We start from the raw sequence: 13,195 nt of genomic DNA on the forward strand, positions 1-13,195 counted from the left end.
GCCTTTGCATTGAAGAAGAGTGCGGTTGCTGTAGGGACCAAGGGATAGAGATAGTGTTGGTGTTTTTGCATTAGCATTCTGCAGCCAGCCAGGACAGGAGCGTTGCCTTTGCAGCGGGTCCCGGGCGCTGCAGCTTGAGCCGAGCCTGGAGCTCGCTCCGTGCCCTCGCGCTCCGGGTCGGGTCGGGCCGGGCCGGCGGCGCATGCGCCGGGCAGTGCGGCCGGCGGCGGGCAGTGAGCGGGGCTGCAGACGCCGCCTCTCCCCACACAACACACACACATCCCCGGGGACAGGGGCAGAGCAACATGCACTCTCCATCCTCCCTGCTTCTCCCGGCCTGAGGGCTCAGTCTGCAGCGGGGGTCGGTCAGCATGCAGCACTCTCTGACCCAACAGCCCAATGGATTAACCCTGCACGACTCAGTAGGTAAGTAAATGCACGGCCGCCGCGAGCAAGGTGAGAGCGGCCATCGTATCCTCTCCCTTCGCCTCCCCTCGCACGCCAGCCGCTGCTTGCCCCGGGTGCCCAGGCCGCTGGACAACATGCATTGACCCACTCTCCGCCCGTGACCTCTGCTTCACAGAGAGGACTGTGGATGGGGGAAGTTAACGCCGTGCCGTCTCTTTACAGGGCTCTTCAATAAAAGGAAGCGAGCCTCCGTGCTGGTGAGTGGTTCCCTTCTCATTGCCTCCGTGTTGATTCTGACAGTGGGTTTGGCAGCCACCACACGGACCCTGAATGTTTCAGTCGGAGGATACTACCCGGGGGTCATTGTGAGTATGTGCTGGAGATGCAATGCTGGCCTTTTGGTGGTGGTGGGTTGGGTGGGGTGGGGTGGGGATTAGTTACCAACAGCATCCTCATTATTGCACCGAACGAAGACACAAAGTGCGTAGGAAGGAACTGCAGATGCTGGTTTATAGACACAAAATGCTGGAGTAACTCAGCGGGACAGGCAGCATCTCTGGAGAGAAGGAATGGGTGACGTTCCGGGTCGAGACCCTTCTTCAGACACAAAATGCTGGAGTAACTCAGCGGGACAGGTAGCATAAACCATTTCGTTGCACTGAAAAGTGCAATGACAATAAAATTGAATCTGAATCTGAATATCTGGAGGACACGTATAGGCGATGTGAAGAAGGGTCCCGACCCGAAGCTTCACCTATTCATGTTCTCCGGAGGTGCTACCTGACCCGCTGAGTTACTCCAGCATTTTGTATCCTTTTGCTTTGTAAACCAGCGTCTGCAATTCCTTGTGTCTGATTATTTTGCACCGTTTGTTTTCGCTCACCGTCTCACGGATAGGACACGGACAATCTTGCTGGGTTTCAATTTAAATACGTAAAAACCTTTTTTTGTGGCGTTTGTTGTTTCATGGACGTGCAAGGAAGTTTTACCAGTTACCTTGAACTCGTGGTGCCCGATGCACGGGCACCTCGCTGGAATGGGAATTTAGCGATTGAAGTAATGTCAAAATTATGATCAATTCGAATCATTCATTAAGGAATTCGGGAGAAGGTTCCTTTAAGTAGAGAATGGTCGTGGTCAGAATATATGGTCATGGTCAGAATATGGGGTCACCAATCACCATTGGCGTTCAAGGGGGAACTGGACCATGAGGAAGAAGTAAGGTCACAAGGAATAGGGGTAGAATTAAACCATTCGGCCCATCAAGTCTGCTCCATCATTCAATCTAGGCTGATCTATCTCTCCCTCCCAACCCCATTCTCCTGCCTTCTCCCCATAACCTCTGACACCTGTAGGAATCAAGAATTGAGTAGTAACACAAGAGTGGGTGGGAAGACATCATAAGACATAGGAGCAGAATTAGGATATTCAGCCCATAATAATAATAATATAATAATAATAATATATCTTTTATTGTCATTGCACGTCAGTGCAACGAGATTTAGTGTGCAGCTCCACTGATGTACAAGAAAGGTAAATAAATACAATACATAAATAAGCAAGCTGAATTGATTGACGTAACCATCTGAGGGAGACTGTCCAAAGGGAGTGGGTGGGGGGGCACTCATTAGGGCCGGTTCAGAGCCGCAATTGCTCTTGGGATAAAACTGTTCCTGAGTCTGGAGGTTCGGGCGCAGAAGGCCTTGTAACGTCTGCCGGAGGGAAGTAGTTGAAACAGACCGTGGCAGGGGTGTGATGAGTCCTTATGGATGCTGAGGGCCTTCCTGAGGCACCGCGTGTGGTAGATGCCCTTCAAGGCTGGTAGCTCTGTCCCGATGATCCGCTGCGCTCTATAGTGTCTGCTTAACCATTTGTTCGTGGATGATCTATTTTTCCACCTCCACATAGTGTTTATTTATATTGTGATGTTGCAGCGGTAGAGTTGCTGCCTTACAGCGCCGGAGATCTTGACTACGGGTGCTGTCTGTGTGGAGTTTGCACGTTCTCCTTGTAACTGTGTGGGTTTCCTCCGGGTGCTCCGGTTTCCACCCACACTCCAAAGTCGGACAGATTTGTGGCTTAATTGGCCTCTGTAAAATTGTCCCCAAGGTGTAGGATAGAACTAGAGTACAGGTTGGCGACGTTGGCTGAAGGGCCTGTTTCCATGCTATATCTCTAAATTTAAAAATTAAATTAAATCTGCTGAAGTCAAACTCAAATACAGGCACTTCCCAACTTGCGTAAGAGTTATGTTCCGTGAACCCTTATGTCAGTCAGATTTTACGTAAGTCAGAATCACTATCCCTTGCCCGAAATAACTCACTGAGAGTATTAACTGACTCAGCATGTCCTGGGCACTTTCTACGACACGCAGCCTTCTGGGTAAGCACCTCCGCCATTGTCGACTTGTTTCTGGTGTAAACTTGCATGATTGTACAGTATTGCAGAAATTACAAACTGCCTTTCTTGGTGTAGGGACTGAGTACAGAATTGCTTACGAGTTTGCGCAAGTCAGCTATTGTTTAAGTTGCAATGTTTATACAATAGACAGATCGAAGGTAAAGATGCAGAGTGCAGAATATAGTTTTCAGCATTGTAGCGCACCAGTTCCATAGACTAAGTCCAATGCCACAATGGGGTAGAGGTGAATCAGACAATACCCTTGCTTTTAGAAAGACCATTCAGAAGTGTTAGAACTGAGAGGGGGAAAGAAGCTGTTCCAGTCTGGTAGTGTGAGCTTTCAAGCTTCTGTACCTTCTGGACAACGGGAACGGGGAGAATAAGGAATGACCGGGGTGGGATGTGAACCGAGGGTGCAGATTGAAGAATAGTGGGGATATTTCATGACGCCGTGCTGTTCCAAATTCGGCTGTACTGCTGGTGATGTCTCTCAACATCTGATGACCTGTAGTGTGGCAGAAACTGCAGCTTTTGCTGCTCGAGTGATATATGATCTGAGCACGGAGACAGAGTGGGGACTGTGTCCATTCACTTCCATGATGTAGTGTTGTATCACCCTTAATCTGTGTTTAAAATTAGACACTGAAGTGCAGTGATGCCAAATATTGGCACAGATTTTATATGAATTTTAAGCATTGCTGTCAATATCATTGAACTGATTGAAAATGGAAAAAGCATCTGATAAGGAATATTAAAGATATTTATACATTTTAGTATTAAATTTTCATGTTTATTTAAAGTTTTTTTTTAGCTATAGTACAACGTGGAAACAGGCCCTTCAGCCCATCGTATCTGTGCCGACCGTGATCACCGCACACTAGTTCTATCCTACACACTAGGGACAATTTACAGAAGCCAATTAACCTTCAAACATGCACGTCTTTGGAATGTGGGAGGAGACTGGACCACCTGGAGAAAACCCAGGCAGTTACAGGGAGCACGTGCAAACTCTGTACAGACAGCACCCATAGTCAGGATTGAGCCTGGGTCAGCAACTCTACCACTACGGCACCTCAAATGCTCTATTGGTGTAGATCATTGAAAGATACCATTTGACATTATGGTTCACATTGTTGGACTGTAAGAAAATCTTTTTTTATTAATCATTTTTCCAGAAGTGTGGCATCTATTAACTTCTAGATGACTCAGTGCAAGGTATTAATTTTGCCTTATTTTGGATCTGATTCAGATCACTGGGGATTAGGTGGGTCCAAGAATTAGTAGGTGGAAATGATGTGAGGCAGAGGGATTTTAGAAGAACCAAAGTGTTGAAAATTATAATGTCATAACATAAGAAATCAAAAAAATAAGTAAAACCAGATATGTGGGTGTCCCATTTCATTATATTATCATTGCAATTGATCAGAGTTCATTTGATCAGGGAAACACTTTTATAAAGATTGTAAAAGTATTTCGATATAGCTGTTTAATTTTTTTAATCTTTCGTTGAAGGTATTACCCATCTTCCCTACCTGAGATAACATGGAATGTTCCAACACAGGAACTATGGAGAGAAGGAATGGGTTGTCTGGAGAAGGGTCTCGACCCAAAACGTCATCCATTCTCTCCAGAGACAATAGACAGTAGGTTCAGAGACAATAAACAATAGGTGCAGGAGTAGGCCATTCGGCCCTTCGAGCCAGCATTACCATTCAATGTGATCATGGCTGATCATCCACAATCAGTACCCCGTTCCTGCCTTCTCCCCATATCCCCTAACTGTCCCACTGAGTAATTCCAACATTTTGTGTCTATCTTCATTAGGAAGTGCAAATGGTTGCAGTCATATGATGGGCCAAATAGCCGCCTCTTAGTACACAGAAGAGGCCCTTTGACCCAACACGTCCATGTTGGCAATCTAAACTAATGCCATCTGCCTGCACGTGGTCTGTATCCTCTTTTCCTACCTGTTCATCTTTCTGCCTAAATGCCTCTTCAACATTGCTATGGTATCTGCTTCTACCACCTCCCACGATAGTGTGATCCAGGCATCTACCAATTACTGTGTATAAACTAAACTTGCTTCGCCAATCTAGTTTACATTTTTTGCCTTTCACCTGGGGTGGGAGATTGCAATCTTCACGTGGTCCGCCCTGTTTCGACGAATGCAATAAACCTGGTGCGCACAATCAAACAAGATCAAATAGAACAAGTTGCCCTACAACTTTAGGTTGTGCACGCCATACGCAAGAAGAAGAAGAAGCCTTTCACCTTGTACCTAAGCTCTGTTATTTGACATTTCTACGTTGGGAGGAAAAAAGACTGACTATCTATTTTTCTCATCATTTTATCAGATCATCGCTCAATCTCTAACACTCCAGAGAATTCAAGTTTGTCCAACCTCAACTTGCAGCTATACACTCCAATCCAGGCAACATCCCAGTAAACATCTTCTGCACTCTCTCTAAAGGCTCCGCGTCCTTTCTATATTGTTGCAACCAGAATGACACACGATACTCCAAATGTGGCTTAACTAAAGAAGTTTTATACATCTGCGATTTGAGTTCCCAACTTCGAAACTCGGTGCCCCAACTGATGAAGGCAAGCTTCCTGTGTGCCTTCTTGATCACCCTATCAACCTTTAAGACCTATGGACGCACCCCACGATCATTCCATACAAGGTCCAGACACTTACTGCAAACTTTACTCGAGCATTTCAACTTTAAAATTGCGATACTTTGCATTCGTCTGGATTGTCCTTGTACAGAAGTAAAGAAATTCATGGTACTCCGTGTTTTACCAAACCAGATTTTTAACCATTCTAGTTTAGAGATTCAGCGCGGAAACAGACCCTTCAGCCCGCCAGGTCCACGGCGACAAGCGAACCCTGCATATTAACACTATTCTACACACACTAGGGACAACTTTTACATTAACCAAGCCAATTAACCTACATACCTGTATGTCTTTGGAGTGCGGGAGGAAACCGAAGATCTCCGAGAAAACCCACGCAGGTCACGGGGAGAACGCCCAAACTCCGCACAGACAGCACCGGTAGTCGGGATCGAACCCGGGTCTCCAGCACTGCAAGTGCTGTAAGGCAGCAACTCTACCGCTGCGCAACCATGCCGCCCATTTGTTGTTGGTTTTGCCATTGATGAATCAAAAATGCAAATGGCATGTACAGTGACAAAGCTAGTTTGGCTGAATTTTTGTAAATGCAGTATAATTTTGATATTTTTTCAAGAAATGTCATTTTCATGGATTTTTTGTTATCATTTACAGCTTGGTTTTGGATCCTTTCTGGGACTGATTGGATCAAATCTACTTGAAAATAAAAGGCAGATGGTAAGTTGAAGGTTTTCCATTGAAATCAATCACACACCTTTATGCTCCAGTACATGTATTTCTGATAACCATCTTAAATATGAATCGGAAATGTGAATAAAAGTTATCGGGGAACCACTCCTTGAATACAAGGGTCAGAAGTGAAGAGAGGGGCAGAGTTTTGTTTAATTGGTGATCTGCTTGTCTGGGACATTCTGAAGGAATTTAAAGTGTTGGAAACCATATTTGTTTAATGTATGTTGCTTCAGAAGAAACACTCTGTGAAGCTGTAAACTCATCATAACTTGAGAAGCGTATAGAGATTCTTCGTTCTTAGATAACCTCCCTTTTAAAATCTTTATCTCTTTGACTTGGACTGTAGTCGCTTATCCTCTGTTGCTGTGGGGTGGGTGAAAAGCTGGAAGGCTTCCTGAAGACGACTTTCCTTTTTATTTCTTCTGAGACTTCCATCTGAGACAAACTGGCATCATCAGGGAGAAAAGTTGCACCCAAGTGCCAAGGAGGTGTGAGGATACCAATACCACTTGCCCTGCAAATTTTGGTCCACTGAAGTCGATGGAACTGAATGTCGGGGACTGAGTATAAAAGTTAGACAATGCTCAGTTTTGGTGTGTGACCAAAGACAAATTCCCGCTCCCCCACCCCCAAATGTTTTACAGTGCAGTAGAGTAGAAAGCCTCAGTGGTGGATGAAAATACTTTTCCACAGGCATTGGTAATCATTTTGTAGCATTTAAAAGCTAGTTTCCCATTGTCCTCTATCATTTTAGTTTGGATATTTCAAATACCATAACATAGGAATGTAAGAAATAGGAGCTGGTGTTTGGCTTCTCAGACCTGATCCACCATTCAGCAAGGTCATAGTTGATTTATCACTGCAAGGCAGTTTACCTGAACAATCTCCTTCTACCCACTCCCAACCCCTTGATTCCGTTAGTATCCAGAGGTCTGTCTATGTCTGTTCTGAGTTGCCTCAAAGACTGAGCCTGCACAGAAACTCCAACGTTTCACCACTCTCAGTCTTAAGTGGCCAACACCTTATTTTATGACTGTGATCCCTGACTCTGGACTCATCAATCGGGGATAAATCTTTGCATCCAACCGGCTGAGTCCTGTGTGAATTTGGAAGTTTTAAATACAATCACCTCTTGTTCTAGATTTAGTAAATTTATCATCACTGGGGTGTTCTACAGCAAATAGATCCCTTTTAGGTAATATCTGTTTTTATTCTGTTAACAGATCAAGTAAGAATTTCATTGTTCCACTGTCAGTACCTATAAAGCCCCTGTCCCACTTTCCCGAATTCTCCCGAGTTTTCCCCTTGATTCAAACTCGGAGAATTACAGTAATAGCCAGCCGTAGGGACTCGCGGCTATTTTATTTACTCGTGGACATTTTTCAACGTGTTGAAAAAACGTCATTACGAGCCGCTACGAAATATCTACGGACTCCTACGGACTTGCTACAGACATTCTCCGAGTTTGAATCAAGGGGAAACTCAGGAGAATTCGTGAGTAACTCTGGAAAATGGGACAGGGGCTTAACAGTTAAACACTCTTGACTTCTCGACTGTAGACACACCAATTTTCAAATCCTGTCCATGATAAAGTCCAATTTAAATTTAGAAATCATTATCACTTTTTGTTTGCTGATACAATGCTCTCTGTACCAGGAAAAATGTATGAAATGCATTAATGTATTTGTAATGTCACAAAAAATTACAGAATATGCTGGAAATGATCACGTGGTCAGTCAGAGAGCAAAAGGGATTACACTTTACATAGATGACCTTGTATCATAATATGAATTCTCTCTGGGACTGCGTGGGTTCCTCCAGATACTGGCCCTCCTTCTCAGGCGGGTTAATTGGCTGCTGTAAATTGCCTCCTAACATTGATTTAGATTTATTATTGTTGTCTGTACCGAGGCACAGTGAAAAGCTTTGTTTTGCATGCTATCCAATCAAATCGGGTAATACTATACATAAATACGAGCAAGTCAAACTCAAGTACAATAGGTAGATCGAAGGGAAGTTGAACGATACAGAGCGCAGAATATTGTATTGCATCAGTTCCACAGATAAAGTCCAATGCACACAATGGGGGTAGAGGTGAATTAGACCTAGCTAATGGAAGGACGTTCAGAAGCTTGATAACAGATTGGGGGAAGCTGTTCCTGAGTCTGTTGGTGCGCGCTTTCAAGCTTCTGCCTGACAGGAGCAGGGAGAAGAAGGAATGACTGGGGTGGGATATGTCTTGGATTATGTTGGCTGCTTTTCTGAGGCAATGTGAACTGCAGATGGAGTCAATGGTGGGGCATCTGGTCTGTGTGATGGACTGGGCTACATCCAGAATTCTCTGCAATTTCTTGCAATCTTGGGCAGAGCTGTTCCCAAACCAAGCTGTGATGCAACCTGACAGTATGCTTTCTGTGGTGCATCTGTAAAATTGATTAAAGAGAAAAAAAAATCAAAGGGAGTTAATGGGCATGTGTGAGATACACGAGTTCAGGGTATAAGGAAAAGGGAATAGGACTGATGGAATTGTTTTCTACGGAGACATGATTTGCCAAATGACATTTTCCAGTATAAATACCAATATTTTTATTCATACTGATGTGTAACTTTCATTTCTATGATTGTTATCATAAAGTAATGCCTTTTTATTTCCCAGTCACAAGGTTTCAACAAAGGTTTCAACACTAGTGTATGGTGAATGGAGCAGGGTGGGTTTAGTTCTTACATGCAATTGTGATCTTAAGACCTTAAAAAAGTCAATTGGCTTATTAGCAAGGGTTAAATATTATAGTCATAGAGTTATACAGCACAGAAACAGGCCCTTCAGCTCAACTTGCCCAGGCTGACCAGGATGCCCCATCTATACTCGTCCCACCTGCTGATGTTTGGCCCTTATCCCTCTAAGCTTTTCTTATCCATGTACTAAATTTCGTTTAAATGCTATCGTGGTACGTACCTCTGCTACCTCCTCTGGCAACTCGTTCCATTCATGCACCACCCTCTGTGTGGAAAAAGTTGTTCCTCAGATTCCTATTAAATCTTTCCCCTCTCATTTTAAACCTCTGGTTCTTGATTTCCCCTACGCTGGCAAAAATACTCTTTGCATTCACCATATCTATTCCTCTCATTATATTTTGCACCTCTATAAGATCGCCTCATCCTCCTGCATTCCAAAGAATAAAGTCCTAGACTGCCCAACCTCTCCCTATAATTCCAGCCATTACATCCTGGCAACGGCCTCATAAATCACTCTTTCCAGCTTAACAACGTCTTTCCATAGCAGGATGGTGAAAACTGAATACAATACTCCAAATGTGGCCTCACCACGTGTCGGACAAATTATAATTTTACAGACTTCTGTTTCCACTAACGCAGATATATCTGAGTCCTTTGGGTGAGAGTGAGCTACTATGAGGTGTTATGGAGGATCGTGTAAGGGTAAATTCCCATTAAAATTGATTTTTGAGTGGATAAATGCCTATCACTTCTCCATGAAAGTATCCTCGGGATTGGATTGTGTCGATCAGTAATGATCCAGGAAGAGCTCTATTATTTCCATTTGACTTGGGTAATAGTATATTCCCAAGATAGACACAGAATGCTAGAGTAACTCAGTGGGTCAGGCAGCATCTCTGGAGAAAGAGTTGCCATCAGGCTATTAAACTTGGCTCGGACAAAACTCTGAACATTAATAGCCCATTATCTGTTATTTGCACTTTATCAGTTTATTTATTCATGTGTGTACATATTTATATAATGATATAGGGACACACTGATCTGTTTTGTAGTCAATGCCTACTATGTTCTGTTGTGCTGAAGCAAAGCAAGAATTTCATTGTCCTATCAGGGACACATGACAATAAACTCACTTGAACTTGAACTTGAACGTGAATGTGATGTTTTGGGTCGGTTCTGACCCTTCTTCAGAGTGAAAGTAGAGGTAGTGGAAATAAACTGGTGGTGAGAAAAGGCCAGAACAAATCAGGGCCCAGCAACAGATGACCTCGGGGAGTGTGGAGCCCATAATGGCCCATTGTTGGCCGAGCAAGGTGTGATGACAAGAAGGAGACAAGGATGACAACAGTGGAACTGGTAGGATGATTACAGTGGGGCGCGGAGAGAGAGAGGAGGAGACGGGAGGGAATGCAGGAGTTACTTGAAATTAGAGAAATAGCGTTCATACTTCTGGGTTGTAAGCTGCCCAAGCAAAATATGAGATGTTGTTTCTCCAATTTGTATGTGGCCTCCCTGACAGTGGCGGAGGCCCAGGCAGAAAGATCTGTAAGGGACGGGGTGTTAAAATGTGTGGTGAACGGGAGATTGGGTTGGCCAAGGTGGGCTGAGCGTAACGATCGACAAGTCTATTCTTGGTCTCACCTATACATAGGGGTCCACACTGGATACAGAAGATGAGGTTGGAAGAGATGCAAGTAAACCTTTGCTTCACCTGAAAGGACTGTCGGGATTGGCTTGAGCTGAGAATGCTATGGATGAGCCTTGAGTTTGGTTTAAATTTAAGCCTACGGTCCAGATTTGTTATGGTCGTGGGGGTAACGCTTTTGGATGAGACGATGAAGACTCATCATTGTCATCCTTGCCTCCAATCTCAGGATCCTCTGCTACAGTTTCTGAATTATTTGCCTTTTGGCCAACATTGCTATCAAATATTGCCTTTTGGCTCAATATGTCAATTTTTCTGTTCCATCGTTGAGGCACTGCACTCATAAAATAAAAATAATGCTTGGTCTGGACATCTACATGATAAATTTGAATCTATTGCAGGAATATTGCAGGATCAGGTGAAGGTTATCAACATCTAGTGCGGGGGAAAAAAAACAATTGGAAAAGTTAAAAGACCTGTGAATGCTAGAGATCAGGGCCGGCCTTAGGGGGTGCGGGGCCCAATTGGGAACAATTTTGGTGAGCCCCAGGTTCCCAGCCAAGGTCTGTCAGCCCAGTTATTTAGTATATATTATGTAATTGTACACTAGGGGTGCGATGTATTATACACTGTCTATATCTCTCCTGCTCCCGTTTGACTGTCAGTACCTCCGCTGGCTTCCAACCTTTACCGTAGCAGCTAATTAACATTAAACTGCATTATGTGATTAGACACAATGCCTTTGGAGACAGCGGCTGATTGGACGGGAGGAGACCTATTTGCTGATTGGACGGGAATTTTAAGGCAAGCTGGTTGGTGATTGGGCGCAACCCCCTTAGAGACAGCGATTGATTGGCCGCCAAATAATCAGGCACGAAAAAATTGACAAATAGGAAAAGAAAAATTGCTGGTTGGTGTGAACTCAGTGGACTATCTGCACTGTATCTCCAAACTAAACAATATAACATGCAGGTACATTCATTTAAAATAAAATTCAGTGATTATTTCACATGATTTCTCACTGTGTAAAGCTCAGTATCTGACCAAGTTCTGTGTAACACGTTTCGTCTGCCGTGAGCATTTTTCTCTCCCAAAACAGTTCTAGCCATACGACAGCAGTTGGACACAGTCATGCGATTAGCAAGCGATTGATAGGATTTGATGGGGCACCCTGAGCACTACTATTAGGGTTAAGTTATTGAATTTAGTCGTTTCTCATACGTTCTCATACAATCAATGAGTATTGTGTTTACACGCCTGTTATGCTGCTGCAAATAAGAATTTCATTGTTCTGTTGTGGGTACACATGACAATTATACATTCTTGACTCGACTCTTCACTCATGCATTTGTGCAAGAGAAAACAGGTGACTATTGCACTCTGCGCCAAGTTAAGAAGTCAACAGTTAGTCAGGAAGTGGCTATTTACCTCCAAAGAGCAAACCTTTGTTATGTGGCTTCACTAAATGGTGTGACTCAATATTCCTCCAACAGTTTTTTTTTTTTTGCTCAAGATCTGCAGCATCTGCAGTCGCTTGCGATTTAATACTATGTTCCGCTGCGATCTAACTAATGGATGGCCCATGCTGAAGCACACGCAGCATTGAAATGCTAATACGACAATTAGCAAGAATATTGAACAATACAGTATCATGGAGCTCAGAGGACACTGGGGTTTAATTTTACAAATGCCCATTTTCACGAAGCAAGTAATTTTTGGCAACAATACCAGTTTGTAAGAAGGCAGACTTTGCACTGACCACTTGAAAATAAATCAGTGGTTAACTGGCAATGTAAATGTGATGGTGGGCCTACCACCAAAGCAGCAGGCACCATGGGAGGAAGGTGGGGAAGAGGGAGATGAATGTGGACGGACAGGGGGTGAAACAAAAAGATAAAGAGCTGGTTTCAGTCTAACAGCAGTACAAAACTTGAAACAGCTGGTCACAGGGCCTAGAGGCTGAAGTGCTTCAGGCTGCTGTTGGACTGAAACCAGCTCTTTATCTATTTGTTTCACAGAATCACTTCAAGCCCGGTCTCTGCATTATAAGTGAAACATGAACAGTGATGGAAATGGGTTTTAGGAACTAAGGGTATGCTAAGGTCCGTGAGGCTGAGGTTGGGAAGGAAGGGGGGGGGTTTGTAGACGCTAATAGCCCCCCCGTGAGAAATTTTTGATTTCTCTGAAATTGAAGATAGACATAAAGCTGGAGTAACTCAGCAGGACAGGCAGCGCAGCGACTCTGGAGAGAAAACCTTTCTTCAGACTGAACTGAACTCTCGTCGGTGAGAGTACTTGTAATTGTCTGAAGTAGGGTCTCGACCAGAAATGCAACCCTCTCCCCAGAGCCCATGCCCGTCCCACTGAGCCACCTTTAAATTCAGAGCCAAACAAAAAACACAGAGTGCTGCTGGACAAACTCAGTGGGCAAGGTGGCACCCACGGAGGGAACGGACCAGGAGCCGCCATGGGCCAGGACTCTCTCTCTCCCTCCCCCCCTCCCCACCCACCAACAGAAAGGAACCGCAGATGAAGCTGTCATCGCAAAACATCTAAGAAGGAACTGCAGATGCTGGAAAGTCGAAGGTAGACAAAAATGCTGGAGAAACTCAGCGGGTGAGGCAGCATCTATGGAGCGATGGA

General features: G+C 44.3%; 1 protein-coding gene across 2 annotated transcripts in view; it reads left to right on the forward strand.

Moving 5' to 3' along the window:
* The first annotated feature begins 226 nt into the window (after positions 1 to 226).
* tmem255a (transmembrane protein 255A) overlaps positions 227 to 13,195 on the forward strand; it is a 52,103-nt gene continuing 39,134 nt past the window's right edge. For both annotated transcript variants that reach the window (XM_033030213.1, XM_033030214.1), the window contains exons 1-3: positions 227 to 426; positions 631 to 773; positions 6,094 to 6,156. In XM_033030213.1, coding sequence (XP_032886104.1) covers positions 372 to 426; positions 631 to 773; positions 6,094 to 6,156 — 261 coding nt within the window. In that variant the 5' untranslated portion in view covers positions 227 to 371. The remainder of the gene's footprint in view (positions 427 to 630; positions 774 to 6,093; positions 6,157 to 13,195) is intronic.

Source organism: Amblyraja radiata, chromosome 12, assembly GCF_010909765.2.
Source record: "Amblyraja radiata isolate CabotCenter1 chromosome 12, sAmbRad1.1.pri, whole genome shotgun sequence".
Lineage (NCBI taxonomy): Eukaryota > Metazoa > Chordata > Chondrichthyes > Rajiformes > Rajidae > Amblyraja > Amblyraja radiata.